Below are 25,776 nucleotides of genomic sequence, written 5' to 3'. Positions count from 1 at the left end.
CTAATATATGTATAGTATAAGTAAGTGTTAAATCCAATATAGTACATATAACTAAGTGATTATAATAAAACTGTAGTTAACCTTTAAAGAAAATTATGATCAAATGATTATCGAAATTAGACCGCCTGATCGACATTTGTTAGTGTAATCATATAAAAATTGTCACAATAGTCAATTCAAATATTAACTAACATATATTAAGTTAATAACATTAACAATGATAATTATTATATAATCATATGGTCCTATATATCTGATTATAATACCTTTTTTTAGTCTAGTCAGCATCATATTTATATCAGATGATATAATGATTATATGGCACAATATTATATCATATGGTCTATGATATAAATTCTAATGATAATACATATAATCATACGATCATATTCATTTGATATAGTGATTATATGTCATATGACACAATGTTACATTATTATATGATTATAAGTCATATTATATTGCATGAATAATATGATTAACATATTAAGTATCTGAATTGTCAATTGATCATAAGATTAACAATGCCATCGTAATTATACATCATCCAACCCTTGACCCCCATCATTCCCAAATCTCTATGGACATCCCCCCTCATATATAGGGATTGATGGATGAGTTCGCCTCTCTAGGGTTTTTTTCTCTCTTGAGGAAAACATGAAGGTGTAAGGATAGTGTCCTTTCGGCTGACCGTGCAGGAGTTTGGTCTGTCCTGCCTTTTTTCTCTTATTCTTCTTTTGATTTGAATTGAGGGTTGAATATGGCAAAGAGTTTGGGGATTTGTCTAGAAATTTCTCATTAACTGAGGGCAAATAGTGGGGCATCACGATTAGTGATGGGGAGTCAGAGGATCTAAGGGCCAAGGGTGCTAAGTATAACGACCTGCCTTTTGCAAAAAGATGTAAGTGAAAATTTCGAATTTCCACGTATCGTTAAGACATCAACACTGACGTCATCAGAGCATAATTTAGCAGGGGAATAAAATTATAAAAATATCTAGGTTAAGAACATAGCCAACACACCAAAGCTTCTAATTAAAAAACCTCATCTAATAAAAAAACCTCATATAATAAAAGCAAATGTAATTAAGTCATTACACATAAGATAGGTCTTGTTCCACACAAGACACGAATAAAATAACTAAGTCATCTATAGTATCATTATGATTACAATACAACATAAATATGAACATAATATCCGTCCTAAGTATAATATGGACTACCACCCAGCAGTCCACAAAATTGGAGACATCACAGTCTCAAGACCTACTATCAGGATTAGCCCAGCCCTCAAGGAAATCCTGATATTCCTTATCCTCAAGACCTGTATTAATATTTAACATAGGAGAAGAATAATACAGAATAAAATACTAAGTGAGTCAACCGTTTTCATTAATAAAATGAATGCTAGTTTATTTATAAAATGCAGCACAATGAATACATAACTTCATGGTCACATGTACATGCAATGTATAATCCATGTCGCGAAGCATAGACATAAACTGTACATAAACATAATCATAAAGCAGTAATGTAATAGTCTTAATGCAGTGTCTTAATTATAATCATCTTTCTTACACTCCACTTGTTCGTGAATCCATAGGTCTGGCGTTAGTGAGTTCACCAGGGATTACCGTCCTCTCACTTAACGTTTAGTTGTTTGTTACTAGAAGACAAAGGTCCCAACGTCAGGTTATTTATTAGGTTCAACCGGGATCTGATGGTCCCACCACTGGCCTATAAGCCCCTCTGCCTATCAACTCGTTATTAAGCAGTTTAATTAAAATATAAAATGTGTAAAATCACATGCACAACCAAATAAATAACATAGTAAACACAATATTAATGAAAGGTTCACATCCCTCAGTAAGTATAGAAATATTTACAGTTCCATTTGTAAAGTAAGCCCAAGTAACTGTATAATTACATTTATGCATTAATAAACTAATTAAAGCAATACTTAACGAATTCATTTACTTATTAACTCTATTTGAACGACATTTTAACTATGTCTAATATTTATAAAATATCTTATACATAAATAGTTATAATGGTATAAAACATTGTTATTCTATTCATCTCAAGTTAAATAGGATAATGGCATTAATACATTAAACACCTGATATTAAGGTAGCCTAACTGTGTCATAAAAATATACTTTCATAACAAAATATATTCCTTTTAGTCTATCTAAAATATCAACACACACTTATACATAAAACCCATACCTTTATACACACATATTCACTTTCACGTTATTCATTAATCACACACACATATATATAAACATACATATTTCTCTCTCTATCCGAAACACTACACACACATGCACTTTATCTTTTCTTCTTCAAAAAACTTGCCACTCTCTCTTCACTCCCAACTCATTTTCTTCTTCTTCCACTATTTAGTACACACTTCATCATCCCCACTACTCATCTAACTCTCTCCTTCCCCTCTTCTTTCTTTCAAAACCTCACCTTCCATCCCACACACACATACACATATTCTCTTCACACACTCTCCTACTGTCCATTACCCAAATACAACCCATTTTCTCACAAAAAATCCCTCCTCTCGTCACTCCCTCACTGTCCAAAGCACATACACATTCACACCAACTTTTCTCCCTTCTTCTTATCCTTTCTTCCCTTCTTTCTCCTTCCCATTTTTTTTTTTTTTTTTTTTTCTGCACTAGCCAGCAACTACAGCAGCCCTTCTTCCATCTTTTCTTTTCTTTAATACACACCCAGCACTCTCAACACTCAACAACAGGTTATATATATATATATACACATCTACATATAAACACATCTATATGGATAAACATATATATATATATACATAAACTCATTTATACATATTTTATCTTAAACTAAGTTATTCATCAAATGAAAACATAAACTAACTCTTACCTATTTGTCTTGCTGCTTTACTGATCAAGAGGTCCAGAGTCCACACCAGAAAATTCCAAACCAAGAAAAAGAGAAGCAAATCAAAACTCCTTTGTTTTTGTATCCAAAAACAGGGACTGTTTTGGTGGGTTTTAATCCGATTTTTGCTGAATTTTAAGAGTGTTAGAAGAGCTTCAAAAGTAGCTTATAATTACTAGAAAAGGAAGGGAAGTGATGAAACTTTAAACTTGAAGCTTCAGCACTTCAAAAAGAGGAAGAAAAAGAATAAAAACAGCAGCACTTCCCCATGGGTTTCTGATTTTTCTCTTCACCTCCGGTTGCACCCATGCATGGCTTATATAAGGGCTTCAATGGTTGAGATCCTCCCATCATTTCACATCCTCAAGGGTCGGATTTGTAGCAGCTGGTACTTTGAAATCATTAAAGGAATAAAATCTAATATTTAAGATTTTATAAATCTTATCTTAATCCAACTTAGTTATAAACTAACTAAATTTTGCTAACCAACTTAACTAACACATTTTTGATCCTCTGAACGTAGTTACAACAAGTGGGTTCGAAGATATTTAGAATTAAAATCGTGATCTGTCACTTACAAGAACACTGCATTACACTACAGTAGAAAGTCGCTAGATCGACATTTTAGTCGCTCAATCGACTTCGAACGTGAATTCGCTCGATCGATAATACATACATACACACACACACACACACACACACACACACATAAGATCACTTATAAAGTCAAGGATTAAAAACTATCATTCTCAATACATGCCATAATTTCACATTAACAAATTAACACTTAAGCATGTGGTAATACCGGGTATTACACTATGTGCCTGGTGGGAAGGTTAGGCGCTGCGAAGAAAATCAATAAAGAAAAAACCTTGCTCACTCGATAATTGCGAATGGTGGGAGGGTTTTCTTCAAAGAAATCCAAGAGAATCTTTGGCTATTCGAATTCTTTGAGGACAGTGACAAATGGCAAGTTATAGAGGGTCAACCTTGGTCTTATGATCGTACCATCCTAATGCTGAATGAGTTTGACGGAAGTACCCCTCCTCAGATGGAATTCACTTATTCTCCGATTTGGGTTCAGGTACATGATATGCCTCTGGGTGCATGAATCAAGGGTGGGACTCAAGATTGGGGTACGATGGGTACAGTGGAAGATGTGGTTGTGGTTGAGGATGACGTTGGTTGGGGACAGTGCTTGCGTATACGGGTGGCTGTTAATCTATATCAACCGCTTGATCAAGGACGTGCTCTGATTTTAACGAGGAAATCTTGTTGGGTTTCCTTCAAATACGAGAGAAGTTGCCAGTGTTCTGTTTCAAGTGTGGCAGAATTCTTCATGACCATAAGGGATGCACTGTTAAAACATACACAAGGCAAAACCATACAGAGTGTACCCTGTCTTGGGGGACATGGCTAAGGGCGGAAGACTATATTAGAGCCCCTGGGCTAAACGATGGACGTCAAGTAGGTCAGTCGTCATCCCCAACCCCTCCACCCTCGACAACCCATGCAGCGACTAACGATGATCCTTCAGAGAAGAAGGGCAGCAAAAAGGAAAGCAGTTTTCCAAAAGGAAACAAGCCTCGCAAGAGACCCCTTAGTCCGAAAATCTCGAACTCCAGCTCGATTCCCCGCCCAAATGTCAAAGAAAGTAAGCTTCGGGAAAGGAAAGGTGATCAACATGGAAACTCTCTCCATGGTAATTTGATAGCCGTTATGGAGAATTGGAATGGGAAAAAGGCTACCGTTATGGAAGGGGAACCTGTGTTCAAAAAGGATGCTTGCCAATCAAATACATGTGCGTTTAAAGCTCATGACATGGCAAAGACCCATGTGGTGGTGGGGAAAAAAGGCTTGGCCTTTAGGCCCAAATTAGGTGGACCCATAGCAGAGGCCCCTTCACAGGCTATTGTGTCTGACCCTAGTCCACAGGGCCTTACAAAACTGTCACAAGACAAGGAGGATGGGGGCTTATGAACATCCGTTCTATTGAGGCTCCCTTAACGTGGCCAGCTATCTAGACTTGCTATCACGAACCAGAGCCTCAAAAGACTACAACTAAGCATGGAAAGGGTTGGTCAGGAGTATGCTCAGCTAAATCCAATCTTCATGGTCCTATGAATGGGATGAGTGGGGGGGACGCCTCAAGAACTAGAAGCGACGGGCGAGGGGGGAACAATCCGAGAAGCGGATGAAAATAGTTCCACGACTTTTACTAGGTAAGAGGGGTCATGAGGAGTTGGAAAAGGAAGAACTGGCAACATCACAACAGAAAAAGGACAAGAGGTATGTCTTGGAGGTCTTAGATTCTGATTGTTTATTGGTGGCACAGCCGCCGCTAAACTATGAGTCTCCTTAGTTGGAACTGTTGAGGGCTTGGGAACCCTCGAACAGTTCGAGACCTTTTCTAGATGGTGAAGGAAAAGAATCCCAAATATTTGTTTCTCATGGAAACAAAAACAAAAAATTTTAAGTTACAGTTATTACGAAATAAATTGGGTATTGAAGGGAGAAGTGTAAATTCAAAACTATTCTCTCCGGCATATTAATGCTATCATCACTCTAGCAGGCTCTGACTTCTCTTGGAAATTTACTGGCTTCTATGGTCACCCTGACTGCGCCAAACGAGAAGACTCCTAGCACCTGTTGCCCTGTTTGCGCCGCTTCAATCCTCAAGAGTGGTTATGCTTGGGAGATTTCAATGAGATAGTCGATCAATCTGAGAAGCATGGAGGGGCAACACGTAATGAAATGCAGATGACGAGCTTCAGTTCAACTCTAAATGACTGTCACTTATGAGACCTAGGCTACAGGGGTTCAAAATTCACGTGAAGTAGCAAAAGGGAGTCTGCAGAATTCATAAAGAAAAGACTGGATAGAGCACTTGCAATAACAAAATGGTGTGGTAAATTTCTAGAAGTGGAGGTCAAAGTTCTTTCAGTGAGGAGTTCAGATCACAAACCTTTGTGGGTTCATTTCATATCAACTCAAGGCCACCGCACCTTGCTTAGACAATTTAAATTTGAGGCAAGCTGCAACACTGACGCAAAGTGTGCTAAAGTAATAAAATCAGCTTGGGCAGGGGAGGTGGATGGTGTTAATTCTATGGAAGCAACTAAAGTGAAACTCGAGCATTGTCAACAAGCCCTTTTAGCTTGGAGCTCTACTAAGTATAGGACAGTAGGCAGATCACTCAAGCTTTTAACAAAGCGTTTAATGAAGCTGCAGAAGAATGAACACCCAAAAAATCTGGAATGCATCAAACAGCTGCAAAGGAAGATTAATCACCTATTGGAAATGGAGGATCTCAAATGGAAGCAACGTGCCAAGCGGAATTGGTGCAAGAATTGAAATTGAAATACACAATATTTCCATGCATGGGCAAGTCAAAGGTGGAACACTAATCATATTGGCAAAATTAAAGGTGAAGATGGCACTCTCTAGACACAGCCAGAAGACATTGGAAGGGCTTTTACTCAGTATTTTCCACAGCTTTTCACTTCTGTAGGACCTGTGAGGGTTGCTGAATGCATTTCAGTGGTATCTCCTCGGGTCACTCTAGAAATGAACAATGGTTTGATATGTGAATTTGTTCTAGAAGAAGTTGATACAGCCTTGTCTCAAATGCAACCTTTGAAGGCCCCGGGTCCAGACGGTTATGCTGTGTGTTTCTTCCAAAAACATTAGGATATAGCTGGAGGTGAGGTTCATAAAGCTGCCCTGGATTTCCTCAATAATAGTATTTTCGAACCTACTATCAATTCTACTTATATAGCTTTGATCCCCAAAACCTCATCGACTACTTCAGTTTGTGATTTTCGCCCCATTAGTCTTTGTAATGTCTTGTATAAGATCCTTGCCAATGTGTTAGCCAACCGGTTAAAATAGGTTTTGCCTTCAATCATTTCCTTGGACCAAAGTGCTTTTATACCAGGCAGATTAATCACAGATAATATTCTGGTTGCATATAAGGCTCTCCATACTATAAACACCCGTATGAGGGAGAAGAAAGGATTTATGGCTATTAAGCTTGACATGAGTACGCTTTAAGATAGAGTAGAGTTGTCTTCTCTCAAAGCTATTATGCGCAAAAAATTAGCTTTTCAAAACAATGGATTTCTTTGATAATGACATGTGTCCTTTGAAGGCCCCGGGTCTAGACGATTATGTTGTGTGTTTCTTCCAAAAACACTGGGATACAGTTGGAGGTGAGGTTCGTAAAGCTGCGCTGGATTTCCTCAATAATGGTATTTTCAAGCCTACTATCAATCCTACTTATATAGCTTTGATCCCTAAAACCTCATCGGCTACTTTAGTTTGTGATTTTCACCCCATTAGTCTTTGCAATGTCTTGTATAAGATCCTTGACAAGGTGTTAGCCAACCAATTAAAACAGGTTCTGCCTTCGATCATTTCCCATGACCAAAGTGCTTTTATACCTGGCAGATTAATCACAGATAATATTCTGGTTGCGTATGAGGCTTTCCATACTATAGACACCCGTATGAGGGGGAAGAAAGGATTTATGGCTATTAAGCTTGACATGAGTAAGCCTTAAGATAGAGTAGAGTGGCCTTCTCTTGAAGCTATTATGTGCAAAATGAGCTTTGCAGAACAATGGATTTCTTTGATAATGACATGTGTCAGACCCGACCTACTCTTTTCTCATAAATGGTACTCCCTTCGAATGTGTAACCCCAACACGAGGAATAAGGCAATGGGACCCCCTATCCCTTTACTTATTTCTACTGTGTGCGGAGGACCTAAGTTCTCTTCTGGTGCAGGCATAATGAGAGGATAAAATAATGAGATTTCCTACCTCTGCCAAAGGTTTTCAATTGAGCTACTTATTCTTTGTAGAAGATAGCCTTAAGGGTGTAATTTCGGACCAGTTATAACTAGCCGGAAAACCGGGTCCGTGTAACCAAAAAATTGAGAAACCGGTTTGGTACCCGATTATTTATAACCGTGTAACTGGATTTGAAGCCGGTTATTTATTTCCTAAACACCCAATTATAATCGAGTAACCGGCTCCAGGTATATATATATATTATTTTGGGCCTATTTATATATTGGACATGGACATGGTTACATGAGCTTTTTCTTTAGGCTAGGCAAAGGATCAGCCCATCAGCCTTTTACCAGCCTTTTTACACATTCATTGAATCTGGACACTTACAAAGCAAAGGAACCAAATTAATGCCATGTCTCTTCATCTTCAAGCTAACTACAAAGATTTTGGGTGAGAAATCAAGATCGCCTCAATCTGAGTGTCTGCATCTAGCTAGATACTTCGCCACCAACTTGTGGGAGCCACTATTGCTAATGGTCCATGCACTGCGTGAGGAGATTTTGGTGTTCAATGCGAACTGAAGTTGGATAAGCTCAAATATATACAATATCCACAAAGACAAGTGGAGTTGGACTGGTTGCCCGGTGCAAGGGGTTCCTTGTGAAGCCTAATTTGTGTTCGATGTTGTTTTCACCAAGACCCAAAAAGAAAACTTTCTTTTTCTTGAGCTCTAGATGGAGTAGCTACTCACCCAAGATACTCTTTCTTTCTAAACTTATCGTAACCAAAATATTCTTCCTTTTGCAAAGTTTCCATTAATTTGAAATGCAAAATCAACAATTAAACGACAAAGAACTCGGAAAGGAATCCAGCTAAGCAGACATGTCTCTTCATCTTCGAGCCTTGTGTCCAATCAAAAATTTAACTTCAATCCCTTCGATTTTTGATCCACGCATCTACTTGCTTCTTCTCCATTGAAGCTTTCTCATTACCCACTGCCCTAAGGCTAAACTCAGCACCCCCTCTGTAAAACTCAGCACCCGTCTGTTATGCTTTGGAGCCAAATGTGTCCTTGCTAGAGGACGAACATAAGTGATCTGAGGGATTTGAGGAGAACGACTTCGTTTTAGGTTGTTGGGGTTTATGCTGAGGATGGGTGTGTCACCGTGGGTTGAGGAGACGGAGTCACTGTTTTTGACCGTTTGGTTGTTTTTCATCGTTTTTTTTTTTTTTTTTTTTTTTTTTTTTTTTTTTTTTTTTTTTTTTTTTTAATTACCCAGTCCAGATAACAAGTTTTCACTAGGGTAACTGGGTAAAAATCGGTTAACCGGGGTCCCTAGTTCCAGTTACTGAAATTCAGTAACCGAGGACCCTGGAGCTGATTCTCGATTATTACCCAATAACCGGGAACCGGCTCCGGGTTTACACCCCTAGATAGCCTCCTTTTCTACTGTGTAAAATTTATGGAGTGGGGGAATATTCAACAACTTTTGCATATCTACAAGAGTGCTTTAGGGCAGAAGTTGAATAATGAAAAGACTTCCATTTTTTTCAGTAGAAATACCATATAGGAATTTTGAGAGTACATCAACTCCATAGTGGGGATTTCAGCCGCAGCTAGTTTTGAGAAATATTTGGGACTCCTAGCTTTAGTGGGTTGATCAATGAACACAACTTTTGCAGGTATCCAGGGAAGAGTTTGCAAAAAATTGGATGGATGGAAGGAAAAGTTCATTTCCCAAGCAAGGAAGGAAACTCTAATCAACGCAGTCATCCAAGCTATCCCCACATATAATATCAGGGTCTTTAAGCTAACTTTGTGTAAAAATCTGAACTCCATGATGAGTAAGTTCTAGTGGGGTCAACAACATAATGCAAAACGTGTGACCTAGTTGAGTTGGGCAAGGAGGGGATGTCAAAGCACAACAGAGGGATGGGTTTCCGAGATTTGGAAGTTTTCAATCTAACCCTGCTAGCCAAACAGGGATGGCATTTAACCCAATTCCCATATTCTTTGATTGGGAAGATTTTGCATGAGAAATATTTCCCGAATGGGACCTTTTGGCAAGCACAATTGGGACGAAGGTCCACGTACGCGTGGCGGAGCATTTTCAATGCCAGGGCAGTCTTAGAAGGGGTCTGGTATGGCGAGTTGAGAATGGTGAGCATATTAAAATCTGGGGTAATAAGTGGCTCCTGTCCCTCTCTACTTATGAGGTATAATCTCAAGCCTGCTGTCTACGACCAGATGCACGTGTAAACACCCTCATTGATCCTGATACAGGTTGGTGGAATTTCCAACTCATCAAAGAGTATTCAATTTGGATGAAGCTGATAGAATTTGCACAATGGTCTTGAGTCCCCTTTGGCAACCTGACAAACTAGTTTGGATTGGCACGAAAAATGGGCTATTCTCAGTCAAAAGTGCTTACCATCTTGAGAAGAATAGAAGGCTCCAAGAGGCAAGAGAATGTTCCATGACAATAGATTTCCATGAGGTAAGGAAAACTATTTGGAAAATGCGAGTTCCAATTGTTACAAAGAACTTTCTATGGAAGATTTGCAACAATTGGCTCCCCGCAAAGGAGAGTCTTTTCAGAAAGAACATTGCCCAAGTCCCTTTGTGTCCTTTTTGTCAAGCAGACATAGAAACAAATGGCCATATTCTGTGGAGCTACCCCTCCTCGATGGCTGCTTGGCAAGAGTGTAGTCGACGAATCTAGAAACTCTCTATTATGGAGAGCAACGGTTTGTGTATTGTGAAACAACTTATGGAAAAACTTGATGCAGAAGACCTTGAAGTGGAAATTACGGTGGCCTGCATCCTTTGGCTTCGCAGAAATTCCTTTTGTTCGGAGGAGAGTTTACTCCCCCTTCTCAACTGGTAACTAGTGCTAATGATGCAGTGGAAAACTTCCACCTAGCAAATCAGAGCTTGGAACCGAACGACAGTTCTCTTGTGCAACATTACCAATGTTGGGACAAACCTCTTGAAGGGATGGCGAAACTAAATTGGGTGTGGGAGTGGTCGTGTGTGACAACTCAGGCTCCGTCTTGGCAGCTTTGGCGACGGTAGTTCCTTTTATTATCGATCTGACTATAGGTGAAGCAGTGGTAGCTTGTGTTGTGTGTTTAAAAGAGTACTCGCAAGCGCACGAATCATTTGCAATATAGTGTGTGCAAGTGCGAGGTCGAATCCACAGGGAAATGGTCAAGAATCAGTGTCTTGTTTAATTAACCTCATTTTAACCTAGTTCCAAATGTTTGAGGTTTAAGCATGCATAATGACACTAAGTTAAAAATGATGAAATAAAATGTGTAAAAAGAACTAAGGCTAAAGAATCCACCAAACCAAATCCAACAACACATACTTTTGGTTTCTACTTGAACACCCAAAAAACATTTAAGCTTAAGGTGTCATTCAAGTTTCTTAACCACAAATCTTAGAACCATTAAATGAATTCAACTCAAAGACAAATCACAAAGAGCACTCGTTTGAAATCAAATCATCCATTGTATCCATTCAAAGAACAAATGACAATGGATATCCTCCTTCAAACCGATAAATCAATGTATCCATCGATTAAAACACATTAAATTTCCTACTTCTACCACCAACCACATTCATTCCAAAAGATAAAGCATTAAAGTGAATGGAACTTGAACAACATATGGATAGATCATTAAATGTGCAAGTAATATAACAAAAGTGTCCATTCAAAAAAAAAATATAACAAAAGTGTGAGTGTTATCAATGGTGAGGTTTACTAAAAACACCACAAGAACTTGAAGAACAAACATGAAATTAGAAGATAAACTTTACAAAGAGAAGTATCTAAAGAAAAGAGCTACTGAAATAAACTACAAAATGCACGAAATTAAACCTAGTTACTGTTATGAGATTTTTCCAACAAGGAGGCATGGCTATGGCTTTATAGAAGGAAGTTAGGGTTAGAAACCCATGTAAAATGACTCCTTTACCCCCTACAGGGTTCCTCTCTTGCTAGAGACAACCAAGGTCACAAAACCAGTGTGTTCTACTGTGAAAATCAGAGGGAGAACTGCTTTTTTTCATGGAGAAGCTCCTGATTGGACGTTCTGGCGCACTTCTACAACAGTCAGTTCTGGGAAAAATCGATCGATCCACTTAAAGTCGATCGATCTACATCGGGAAAAATTTCGATCGATCGAACTTAACATTCGATCGATCGACTTTCCAGGATTTCCGAATTTCAGAGTATTTCTCCTTGAAATTTGCCATTTCTCTTTTAATATCCTACAAAACACAAAAACACAAAAACTAGCCAAAACATCATAAAATAACAAGGCCAAAGGTCTAACTAGTGTAAATCAAGGGGTCCAAATATACAATATTTGGCACTCATCAACTTGGAAGGCTGTAAATTTCTACATCGATTTGGGTTTTCATAAAGTGATTTTTGAAGGAGACGCCCTAACCATCTCGAGTGCTTTGTGCCTAGGTATACCGCTATCATAAATCTCGCACTCCCAGATAGCTACCACTACCGCTATTCATCCTAATGGTTATAGCTATCATTATTATTATTCGGGAAAACTCAGTAACTACCACCATCATCCTTTATTACTTTTTTCCCTTCCCAATAACCACCGTTGGCTTCATCATGGTTCGTAATTCTTACGGTGAGTTTTGTGTGTTCCATAGGACCTCTAGTACAACCCCTCTACCACGGGTGATGCGTATAGCACGATATCCTAGTTGATTGACCATGTCTGACCTTGGGTGGCTTACTTAATCTAGAAATGCCTGCAATTGGTAGCCCTACCCCATGGGTGGTTGTGCCAGCTAATAGCACTTAAATCCAATGTACAATTAACAATTTGGCCATAAAATGAAGTCTGTATAATATAAAATGCATATGCCACAATAATGCTTTGCAATAAAAACTTCACAACATTAATATTTTCTAGTGCCATGTCATATTTTTTTTTCCCACAATCATCACAATAACGTGTGCATACCTAATTACTTCTCTCAACGTGAGCATATCACATCAGAGATTAGGGCTATAATCAAGCTGAGCCGAGTCGAGCTTGGACACTTCGGGACTGACTCGTTTAAGAGGTCCTCTAAACGAGCCAAGCTCGAGCTCAAGCCGAGCTTTGAAATCCTTGTCTGAGCTTGGCTCGCTAGATAAACACCCTAGCTCCAGCTCAAGCTCGCTAAAAATACTATGTCAAGTCGAGCCGGGTACTCAAGCAGCTTGACTTTGAAAAAATGACTGATTTGAGCCCAAGCTTGAACTCGCCTATATGTCGAACCAAGTGCCTTATCGAGTAGTCGGCTTGACTCAAGTAAGAGTTCATTTCATATTTCACAAAAAAGAAAAAAAAATAAATAAATAAAGGTTTCTGAAAGAAAATCAAAAAAAAGAGAAGAAGAAAAGTAATGAAATAATTTCACCAAAAAAGGGGGGGGGGGGGGGGGGGTTGCAGAACCACTCCTCGATAAGGCAACCCTCTCCAACACCCAAACGGCACAAGATCACAACCCAAAGGATGGCAACCGCGTGTGATGGCTTTCCCCATGCCAGAACATCCCAATATTGAAGAACGACTGAGAACGACACTTTTGCTTGATGTTTTGGAAAGGACCAAGAAACGAAAATGAAGAATTGAATGCGTGAGAAAAGAAAATGAATGAGATAGACACTACAAAAAACAATTCCATTTATTGACGGTTTTTGAAAACCATCCATAAAATAATAAATTACGACGGTTTCAGTTAAACCATTTGAATTTTTTTTTCCTTGTTTTTTTCCAGACGGTTTAAGGAAAACCATCTGTAAATTTCCAAAACCGTCTGGAAATTTAACGAAATCGCTTAACCTCTTCTTCTTCATTTTTTTTTTTTTTTTAAATAGAAAGACCAACGCCTGATACAGAGACAAACGTAATACCTCTTTTTAACCCAATAATCTCCCTTCGAAAAAAATCTCTCTCTCCAGTCTCGATCTCATCTCATCTCTCCCTCTCGTTCTTCTTCTTCTCTCACCGGCCGGCGACTGAGACGGAAGGTCAGATCTCTGGCCGAATCCGGCTGAAACCCACCCCCCTTCGGATCTCTGGCCGGATACAGAGACAAATCCGGCCTGAATACGGGGATTTCCGGCCGGTTCTCTCTTTCTCTTTCTTTCTCTCCCCCCTCCGGCCTCCTCGACATCACTCTCTTCCAAACAAACCACCGGATGGATCTTTGATTTTTTTTTTTTTTTTTTTGGTAAGTGAAATTCTTAGGTTTGATTTACATTTTGTGTTTGTTTTGAGTTTGGATTGTGATGATTATTGGGTATGATTTGTGAAAATTATTGGGTTTGATTTGTGAATGATTGTTTGAATCCCAATGACCGGATCTACCGTTGATTTCCGGTGGAACCCGAAAGAGACCAGCAGTATGGATCGTCGTTGGACAATTCTAACCGCTAGACAAAAAAAATAAGAATAATAATTATATTAAAAAAATAATTCTAATTATAATTAAAAAAAAAAATCTAGACGGTTTGGGCCAAATTGTCTGGAATTGTGGACGGTTTGACCCAAACCGTCCATAACTCGGATTAGTGATAAGTCTTGAATTGTTCGATTCAAGACCCCTTAATTTACATTTGTTAGACCTAGTTCGTATTGTATATATAACGTTTTGTTGTAGTTTTGTTTTATGTCTTATTTTCAGGTCTTAGTTGAAATCTAATTCAAAACACTTGAATTATACCTGAAAATACATCAAGGGTATTTTAGTCATTTCCACAGTTTGAGATTGTTCCTGTTAGTTGAAGAATTGACCAAGGCAATTCGATCGATCGACTTTATAATCGATCGATCGAAGTTCATCAGTTGAAGAAAAGTCGATCGAGCAAAACTCGATCGATCGAACCAGGACAAGCCCGACTGCGATAGAGTGAAATGCGATCGATCGACTTTATAATCAATCGATCGATTTCTCCGTCTTCTAGAAAATCAGATATTTCCAAATCTTTTGAATTCTTTATGCAATTCAAATCATAAGTTGGATTTTGTGGACAGAAATGGACGCCGACCAGCTCTATTTGTGCGGCTAGAATTTACTCTTGATGGTCTTTTGTAAATCCAATTCTCTATATATATGAGATTAGGGATTTAGGTTTAGACATGCATCTTTTTGGGATTTCGGATTTGCTTAGGTGTATCAACTTAATTTTCTTGCTTTTAAGTGTCTTTGATGCAACTCTCTGGACCTAAATCCAGAAAGCTTGTTCCCTTTCTTTTTCTTCCTTGTTCTTAATGTTCTAGCTTAGGTTTTATTTTCTTTTGTAATCCGAATTTTATGATTTTAATCTAGTTATTTTTAGTTCATTTTCTTCTTGTTCCTTTACTGTTTTCCTTAGATTTCATGCATAGATTATATTCAATTATGCATAGCTAATTTAGTTCTTAGGGTTTGATCAAAATCCTATCCAAAAACCATGAAGTGTTCTTGATATTCTTGAGAATTTCTTAATATGTTTGATGATTGTGTAAGGCTAGAGGATTGCAAAACCCATGCTATAAGGTTTTGCCTTCAATATTTCAATCTAATTATTCATGAAAAAGAGTTATGCTTGTCTATGGGTTTGCTTAGATTCATGAATAAAACCAACATTTTTTAAAGAGAATGATGTCTTGTGCAATGATGCTTTTTGACATGATGTGTGTTTTCTCATTAGAGTCACCTTATAGGGTATGCTAGGGAGCACCGGTCATTTCATACCTTTGGTAGTGTAAAATGTCTTTCTATTGTAGTTTAATCTTTACATGGAATAGACCGGTGCAAAACTAGATACCTTATCATTATGGCCTAGTTAGGGTTTGCATGTATTGTGTATGCTTATTAGGATGTATTTGTAGAGTAGTAAGTTAGGGAGCATTAATCACTCCACACCTTTCGTAGTGTAAACGTTTTTCAATTATAGACTAATCTTTACGTGGAGTTGATTAATGTAAAACTAGGTGCTTTATAACTACGTTGTAACGAAAGTGTTTTCATGTCGAGGTCGTCGTAATGGTTGACACCCATTACGCGCTCACATCATGCATATTAGGAAGATCCATATAGACTTTAAGCATCTCATTAGTTGAGGATTGGACAATATCAATACCCTAAGTTTTCTTTAAGTTGTTTTCAATTTCCGCTTTCATTTCTTCACCTTATTGTTGTAGCTTCAATTCTATAACCTTTACTTTTGTTTTCTTTTTCAAAGTCAAGTTACATACGCTCTATAAGTATCCCGTTACGCAAAACAACCAATAATCTCTTGGGTTCGATCACCCTTACTATAGGACAATCGATACGTACTATTGCGAGTGGTAAACTTATAAATTTAAAATCCACGTAGCCGGTAAGCCCACTACCAATTAGCGACCCATTGTCCTGGATGATTTGAAACCATCCAGAAAAAACCATCTGGACCGTTTTCCATACGGTTTTTTCCAATTTCTGGACGGTTTGAAACCGTCCAGAATTTCTTTTTTTTTTTTTTTTGTAGTGAGAGATGAAGGGGTGACGTGTTTTGGAAAAACTTAAAAGGCGTATTGCGTGATGTTTTGGGGAAAAGAAAAAAAAATTGTAGTTCCCAAGGCTGCCTCAAGACGTGTGATATGTGGCAAAGGTAATTGAGAGCAGAGGAAAGTCTGACCATTTGAAAAGAAGGACTGCTCGAAAACCCCCCCACTACAGCTATAACACATTTGCCTTCAGACCACCTCATATAAGCAACACGTGGCTTAAAGAGAAGAATTCTCAAGTGAGGCATGTGACAACTTGTCTACTTTCCTAGAAGGTGCATTTTGATTCTTAACTTTGAGAATTTGAGGGAAATTTTCCTCCCAAAAACATAGAGCAATTCAATATTTAGTCAGGCTTTGCAAAACCACCTAGTGCTAAGAGGAGACATTTTGCAAAAAGATGTTCCTTGTTGTATGTATCTTCTTCCAACAGTTGCAATATTCATCACAAAACCAAATAGGATAATAAAATGTCATTCTATATTACATTTTATACTTTACACTTATAAATTATAATTATAACATATTAACATACAATATACTTATATAATTTCAATTTCTGACATATATGACATATTAATTAAGGGATAATTGCACAATTGGTCCATAGTGTTGACCAAAATTACAAATCACTCCTTGTGGTTCAAAAAATTCATGGAGGGTCTTTGTGGTAAACTATAATTACAAATCAGTCCCTGAACACATTTTCTATCCACCAAGTTAACAGATTCTGTTAGTTAGCCACGTCACACCCAGTAGGAAGTTGACACACGTCCATTACAATAAAAAAATATATATAAAATCTAATAAAAATATAAATACGAAAAATAAATTTGACTTCTAATTTACCAAATGTGTGATAGTGTGCAACAAAATATTTAAATTGCGGAATTCAAAAGAGACAAATATTTTGTTGACGAAGTGGAAACTCTATGAAGAGAAAAACCACTCCGGGGAAATCAAACACAGGATATCCACTATTCAAAAGACAAAGCTAGTACATAGAAATTAACACTCACATAGCCTGATGCAGCAATCATCCCTATGACTCTGACACGAAACCCATCGTGAACGCTTCCCAACCAAGTCTCCTACTTGAAGGGTCTTCAATAGAATGCTTTACCTTAGGACCAACCCCTAAGATAGACTTCACACAAACAATTGAGCACACACTGGCAACAGTTAGAGAGCTAGCAGATCTTTAATTCTCTCTAAACACCCTCTCTAAGCACTATGGAATTCTATACTGAATTCATACAAGTTACAAGCCTAGAGCCACCTATTTATACGTTTATAGAAAACCTAATACTGTTCAAATTTGGACTCTGGCGAGTGGTGTACGAAGGATCACTTAGCTGCGTTCGAACGGTCTTTTGCGACCGCCTTTCCAGAATAGCACAATTCTTCCTAAAACAGGACCGCATTCAGACGGCTTGATTGAGCGTCTGGACGGTCAATGCTGTCACTCCTTTCCGCATCTGTAAAGGAGACCCAGAATATTCTGGAACACTGGGTAGCGTCCGAAAGTGTTGCCACATCGTCTAGACGTCTGGCAGAACCTTCTCAAATAGTGTCGTCTATAATCCAACTCCGTGTCGAACTCGAAGTAGCTTGACCTAGTGTCCTAACGGTGTAGCTCGGTCCTCCGGACTGCTGCAACGCTGAAGCTTCTAGACACTGCAAAGCGTCCGGATGATTGCACAGGAACCGACTGTTCTGACTTGGAAATTGCATGGAATCTTCATGGACATCTTCTAGAAACTTGTGACCAACACATAGCATGAAAAGAGACACTGTCCATATTACATGAAAACTCTAAATAGAACCAATAATCCTGTTAAAAAGCAACCGTTACATAAAGTGTTTTTGTCAACCAGAATGTTGCCAATATGAAATACTAACAAAATAAATAAAACAATTTTTTTTTTTAAAAAAAAGAAATATAAATGGGTGACCAGGCCATCCCTAGCCAATGGGGGTGGCCGTGCGCGGCCTTCGGGCCACCCCTAAAAGCCTTTGCAGGTGGTCGCGCGCAACCCCCGGAGGTGACCCCCTTTGTATTTTTTTTTATTATTATTATTCTTATTATTTAAAAAAAAATGAATATTTTGTTTATATTTTTATTAGATTTTTTTTATTGTAATGAACACGTGTCGGCTTCCTATTGGGTGTAACGTGGCTGACTAACGGAATCTGTTAACTTGGTATATGGAAAACATGTTCAGGGACTGATTTGTAATTATAGTTTACTACAAGGACCCTCCATGAACTTTTTGAACCCCAGGGAGTAATTTGAAATTTAAGCTAAGCCCAGAAACCAATGGTGTAATTATCCCATTAATTAATGAATAAATGTTTGATTTAATAAATTTGTATTAACATGTATTAATAATATATACTAATATGAACTAATTAATATGTTATATGTAGTAACATATTAAATAATTAATATATTTACATATATTACAAATACACAATCATATTAATACGTTAATTGATTAATTAGTTACATTATTAACATATATTGCATAATATGCTGTCATACTGTAGATATTATAACTGATTAAAAAAATGGTACACCAATTAATATTTAAGCACTATTATAGATATTATACAATCTTAATATACATACTATATAATAGTATTAGAGACTAGTATATGTTTTATTTTTTTTTATAAGTAATGTAGTATATATCAAAAAGTGCAGAGAGCCGTAGTATTAGAGACTAGTATATGTATAGTATAAGTAAGTGTTAAGTCCAATATAGTACATATAATTAAGTGATTATAATAAAACTATAGTTAACATAAAATATAATTAGACTGTTTGTTTGACATTTGTGAGTGTATTTATATAAAAATTGGAACACTAGTCAATTTAAATATTAACTAACATATATTAAGTTAATAACATTAAGAATAATAATTATTATACAATCATATGGTCCTATGTATATAATTATAATACTTTTTTTTAGTCTAATCAGTATCATATTTATAACATATGATATAATAATTATATGGGACAATGTTGGATCCTATAATCAATTAATCTAAATTCTAATGATAATACATATAATCATATGATCATATTCATTTGATATAGTAATTATATGTCATATAACACAATGTTATATTATTATATGATTATATAGTCATATTATATTGTCATATGACACAATGTTACATTATTATATGATCATAAGTCATATTATACTACATGAATAACATGATTAACATATTATGTATCCAAATTGTCATTTGATCATAAGATTAACATATGAAGTATTGATATTATTCACTTTTCATATTTAATATACACATAACCAATTAATTATTGCTACTTAATATATAATGACAATTGTTATTTGTTATTTAAATTATGCTTATATATTTATATTGTATATGATATAATGATTAAATGGGGTAATATAAATATAAATATTGAGTAACCTATAAAAACATAATATATATTACATAATTATTAATATACATACTTATATTTATATAACCAGAGGCGAAGCCTGGAATTGATCCTAGTGGGGGCGAAACTCGAATAATAAAATATAATGATAAAATAAATTTTTATTCTCATTGTATACTTCATTTATATTATATATAAAATTATGGTGAACACAATTCAAAATAAGAATAATAACACAATATATGAATCACAAAAAGTATATCTATCAAACTTCATAAATATGTCATAATTAATATATTAATAAGTTCTAATGTAGGCAATAGTATGGAATTAAACAAAAATACAAAGTGTCTAAAATTGCATCCTCCGCGTTTTCAGAGAAACAAAATCATCAAGTATCAAATCTGAATTGAAACTCTTAGAAATTTCCCTCTCAATATAGACAACTAAACTATTTGCGAGAAACTCATCATCCATTTTGTTACGAAGTCTTGTTTTAATGACTTTCATTGCTGAAAATGCTCGTTCGGTAGTTGTTGTAGATACTGGAAGAGTCAAAACAAGACGAATCAATTTGTCAATAAGATGATATCTCTCTGATTTTTCTGTCTCTATCAATCCTCGACATAATTCTGCAATGGAAGACAAATTTTTTAATTTCGGATCATTAAGCATATCAAGTTGAAAATGTTTCAACTGAAATCTCAGATTAATTTTCTCCTGCTCTGAAAAATCAAGAGGATAATACTTCTCTGCAAGCCTACATATATCATCAATATTAAAGGACTTATAGGCATCATTTGGATCCAAAGCTGAACTAAGTGTCAAGAGTTCCATTGCTCTTTCACTAAACCTATTATCGAGCTCTTGCAATTGAAAGTCTATGGTAGCATTGAATATGTCAAAATGATAATGATGCTCCACTGTGATGTGATCTCGTTGATGACGACCTCGACGTTGAACATAACGAGCACTCAAATCTGGAATGTCAATTTCAAATTTCTTGCAAAAAGATACCACTTTCTCAAGCAATCTATCCCAATCTTCATCTCTCAACTTTTGGATAAGTTTTTTTGTATTAGCAACCAATTCCACAGCAGTCAAGATATCTTGAGATTTTTGTTGCAAATGTTGACAAAGACCATCAGTAATACCCATGATTTCCTTCATCAAATGTAAAATGAATATAAATTGAAATGAAGTAGTCATTTGATAAGCAGCATTAGCATCACCACGTTGAGAGTAAGTGGATCCTTCATTTATAATATTTTCAAGCACTGAACAAGTAGCATTAAACAACCTTACTAGGCTACAAATAGATTGAAAATGAGAACTCCAACGAGTATCACCAGCTTGTTTCAAAGTGCCAATTTGGTTAGCTCCTTTTCCAGTTTCAAGTTCATCAATAGCTAACAAATGTGCAATTTCTGCTGTTTGAGCAGCTTGTAATTCATCATGACGTTTACATGAAGCACCAACAACATTGATAGTGAAATTCAAATTTGAGAAGAACTCATGAATAGAAACTACCTTTCTAGATGTAGCAACTAATGTTAATTGTAATCGATGAGCGAAACAATGAACAGAGTATGTACAAGGACAATCATTAAGAACTAATGCTTGTAATCCTTTCCATTCACCACGCATATTACTAGCACCATTATACCCTTGTCCACAAATATTTTGAATATCAAGATGGTGTTGAGAAAGAACAACAGATATTTCATTCTTTAAAGTCGATGCCGATGTATCTTTAACATGGACAACATCAAAGAAACGTTCTTGTATAAAACCATATTTGTCAACAAATCTTGAAACAATAGCCATTTATTCTTTCTTGGACTCATCTCGTGCTTCATCAACAATAATACAAAATTTTGAATCACCAATTTCTTCACGAATTGCATTCCGTACCCTCTTTGCCAAGACATGTAAAATATCTTTTTGGATATGATGTGAAGTATATTTAGCATTTTGTGGAGCATTTTCTAAGACAACCTTAGCAACTTTCTCATTGTACAAGGATACAAGTTCATCAACTCAAGGAAATTGCCACGATTTTTTGAATCTGGACCCTCATCATGACCTCTAAGAGCACATCCTTGGGATGTTAAATAATGAATACAATCGATTGTTCAATTTTTGTTCCGAAGTTTGCTTATCAATCACCTTTTCAATATGTTGAGATTGATTCTTCAAAGTATCACAACATTTAACAGCATTATTATGAAGTGAACATGGATATTTTCCCATATGGACCAAAAAAGCACACTTTATACCATCATTAACCTTTTTCCAATTACGAAATCCTTCAATAATAAATGCATTAGCTCCGGGTCGTCCCGTTAGCTTTTTACCGAAAAGATAGCAAGGCAAACAATAAGCAACATCTTTTATATGAGAGTATTCTAACCAATTAAATATCTTGTACCAAGATGATTGAAATCTACGACGATTTTTTCCAATTCCCGAAAACGGATATCCAGATCTATTAGAAGGAATGAATCTATATGGACCGTCTTTAAGATAAGCACGTCTAATTTCATCCTGTTGATTAACTGGATATTCCGATATTTGAGGACGTAACCCTGGATCTTGTTGTATAGTAGAAATGTCAACTGACTCAATTTGAGATTCAATTCTTAGCATCTTAGAAAGGTGTTGCTCAAGAGTTGAAGCTTGAAGATTAGATGTGTAAGAAGACATTTTAGAATTGGGATCTGCATCTTTTTTCTTAAAAAATGCATCAATTCTTTTTGGCTTGCCCATAATGTAATCTAAGATTTTTCGGAAACCTGAAAATTTATTTATCTATTAGTTTTAAGTGTTTTTATACTAAAAAATCTCATGACTTATGACACATATTCCAATAATAATATAATTAAATTATTACAATATTATGATCACTATTAATCTAACCAATATTTAAAAAATAGCTTAATAAAACGACTAAACAATAACAAAAAATGTACCTGAAAGTGGCAAAAATCTACTGAAACTTATTGACACTAGCAAAATTTCAAAGTATGAAGAAAACCTTCTCAAAATATGCCAATGTTGTTCTTATCTAAATAAGAAAATAATCATAATAAAAAATAATAGTCAATAAATTTATTTCTAATTACATAAATGTAAAATAAATAATTCAAAAAATTGTTAGCATAAAAAAATTTCTAAATTCATGACACACCACAAGTGGACTCAAATAGTCAATACTTCTTTACATTTATAAGACATAGATACGACTACACATAAAATTAAAAAAAAAATGCATATATGTAATCAAACATAAATAACTACCCATTAAACAAATTCACACAAATTTACATATTTGTAAATTTTAATTTCACAAAAAGGAAGAAAAAAAAAATAGGTGTATGATGAGTGGGGTATGGGTAATCGGGTTAAACAAAAAAATAAATTTTAATGTTTTATATAATTGAGACTAAATCAATGACACATCTGGCAAATTGACAAGTGAAAAAGACAAAACATGACTTATATTCAGACAATTTAGTATTCTATATCTCCATACTCATAGTCATAGACTCTATGATGAGTCTAATTGCCGATGACACATGCATAGGCAGGTGGAGCACAACAATATAGCATCTTTTCCAAAAAGAAAAAAAGAAGCAATATAGGCTATATAGCACGACTCTATAGCATGACTCTCTATGACAGTATCAGTCTGACTCCATGTCTCTTTACTTCGTGACTCCATGTCTCTTTACTTCGTGTCTCCATCTCCATAAACTCAAGACATAACTCACCAGTCAGGCAGTCTCCACGGTTTGCACAAGCAGCACAGCAATACAACATATCAGCGATATCAACAAACAAAGAAGAAGAGCGGAGTTGCGGAAGAACCAATTTCTTGAGCGATTTTCTTCAATTTTTAGCCCAGCGGTAGCAGCAAAGGCTTACGGAAAGAAGATTATAAAAAGGTTTAGGTTTGTTTCATAACTTTCATTGTTTGTTTGCTTCGGTCTTCATATTGGTGTAAAAATTAGAATATTATACGGTTGTAGCTAGGTAAAAAAATTTGGTTGGATACTTGGGTAACTTGTGTTTGATTTGTTAGAGAGCGGCCCAAATTTGAAAGCAACTTAATTTTTAAAGGGCTAGGCCTGTTGTTTGGGCTTAAATTTGTAGGGGCGAAAGTGCCAATGGAATTAAATTAGACGTATAATTTTTTTTTAAAAAAAATAAGATGCAGGGGCGAGCGCCCCTGCTCGCCCTCCCTTACATCCGCCCCTGTATATAACCCTTATTTATATATATGATCGAGTTAACGAGTCGAGCATGCGAGTCAAGTTGAGCTTTATACGAGCTAAGCTCGCGAGCCTTAAACGAGTCGGGGGAGTGGGTTGGGTCGAGCATTAAATGAGTTAGGCTCACGAGCCCTTATCGAGTTTTCTCTAGCGAGTTAGGCATGTATCACTTACCAATCGAGTGGGTTTCTACAGTAATAAGTAGGTTTGTACAATACCGAGCTCGAGTTCGAATCAGGTTTTATTGAGTGGGTATCAAGTGGGTTGTCGAATGAACTGGTTTATTTATAGCCCTACCAAAGATAATACATTGCAGATCTAAACATATCATAACAATATAAAACACACGGAGTTGACATAAACATCTATATTTTTAACACTTTAACATTATATCATCAACTGCATACAAAAGAATGGCTATACAAAAGTGTCAAAAGCAACACAAGCTAATATATATCATGAGTGTATCAATATAATAACAATGATGTACACAAAAAAATAGACTATCACAATAGTCTAACCCAAAATAACCAACATCCCCAAGCCTTAGTCATAGAAACCCTAAGTATGCGGCGATAGGATGCTCGTCATAGTCCTTATCACCTGCATCAACAACATGATTTATGTGATCATGGGATACCACGATTACATAGGCGGAGATATGAATTCATGGTCTCAGCAAGTATAGAAAAACTCTAACTTTTAGAGTGAGCCAACTTTCCATTTTCTACATGAGTTTACAATAAAAACTACTAATTATTAAGCATTTCATTTCGAAATACTTGTAGCTGATGAAGTAAACACTGCAGTTATGTAATACCCCAAAATGATAATAACAAATAAATGACCATTATATACTCATATTGTTATTTTATTCAACTATGTGCCTTAAAATAATTTTCCTGAAAATATTATAAAAAAATGAATTTTAACCTTGCTCGAACGTTTGACGAGTCTCCAGAACGTTCGATATGTACCCCTACTCGAACATTCAAAGCATCTTTTGAACGTTCGAAGTGGACCCATTTTTTCTGCTCAGAAATAGTACACTGAAGTTCGAAGTATTTTGGAACGTTCGGTGTATTTTGGAACGTTCGATGTGCACCACTTTTCCTGTTTAGAAACAGTACACCGAACGTTGGAACCTGCCTGAAAAGCAATTTTAAACTACTATCCATCGTTTAGCCTAATCTACTTCAATTAACGTTTATTTAAGTCACCCCCACACCCTTCAGACTTCCCTACTTTTCCATGCATCCTAGCCACCGTATTCCTTGAGAGAGAGAGAGAAAGAGGTGATCTTGGTGTTGTCCAATCTTCATTAAGGTAAAATTTGAACTTTAAACTCCTTTCTCATGTTGTTAGTGTTAGGAATCATGCATGTATAGAGTAAGCACAGCGGCAACTAATAAACAGGGCTAGATAAATCAAATACACAAGTTCGAGGTACTTACAATCGAATTCAGCATCTCCTAGGCATGTAGGGCTATTTAACTTAAGCTGAGATTCTTCTTTCATGTTGAATGATCAAGAACACGTTCTTGTTCTTCTTGGTGTTCTTGATTAAATATCCAAATCTTCTCTTTGATGATTGATTATGACCCCGAGTGTGGACTCACAAACTATTGATACAGTGAATTGGTAAATTTTATGCTTCACTATGGTCTTCTATTTATAGACTTGGATTTACAATCATAATTGGCTATGAGATAAACTAGAGCTGTAGTTGAATTAGGACTGGAGTCATAGATGAACCAAGACTCCTAATCCTATCCTATAGGATGCACAGCCATGG

General features: G+C 36.2%; 1 protein-coding gene across 1 annotated transcript; it reads right to left on the bottom strand.

Moving 5' to 3' along the window:
* Nucleotides 1-20,058: 20,058 nt before the first annotated feature.
* On the bottom strand, nucleotides 20,059-21,534 carry LOC133869058 (uncharacterized). The gene has a single exon (XM_062306033.1). It carries the CDS (start codon nucleotides 21,532-21,534, stop codon nucleotides 20,059-20,061), a length of 1,476 nt encoding a protein of 491 aa, XP_062162017.1.
* Nucleotides 21,535-25,776: the final 4,242 nt, after the last annotated feature.

This window comes from Alnus glutinosa, chromosome 5, assembly GCF_958979055.1.
Source record: "Alnus glutinosa chromosome 5, dhAlnGlut1.1, whole genome shotgun sequence".
Taxonomy (NCBI): Eukaryota; Viridiplantae; Streptophyta; class Magnoliopsida; order Fagales; family Betulaceae; genus Alnus; species Alnus glutinosa.
This window is presented reverse-complemented; position numbering and strand designations above follow the sequence as displayed.

What these genes read in the sequence shown, in the direction of transcription:
- LOC133869058 (XM_062306033.1), bottom strand. Translation starts at nt 21,534, where the DNA reads ATGGCTATTGTTTCAAGATTTGTTGACAAATATGGTTTTATACAAGAA.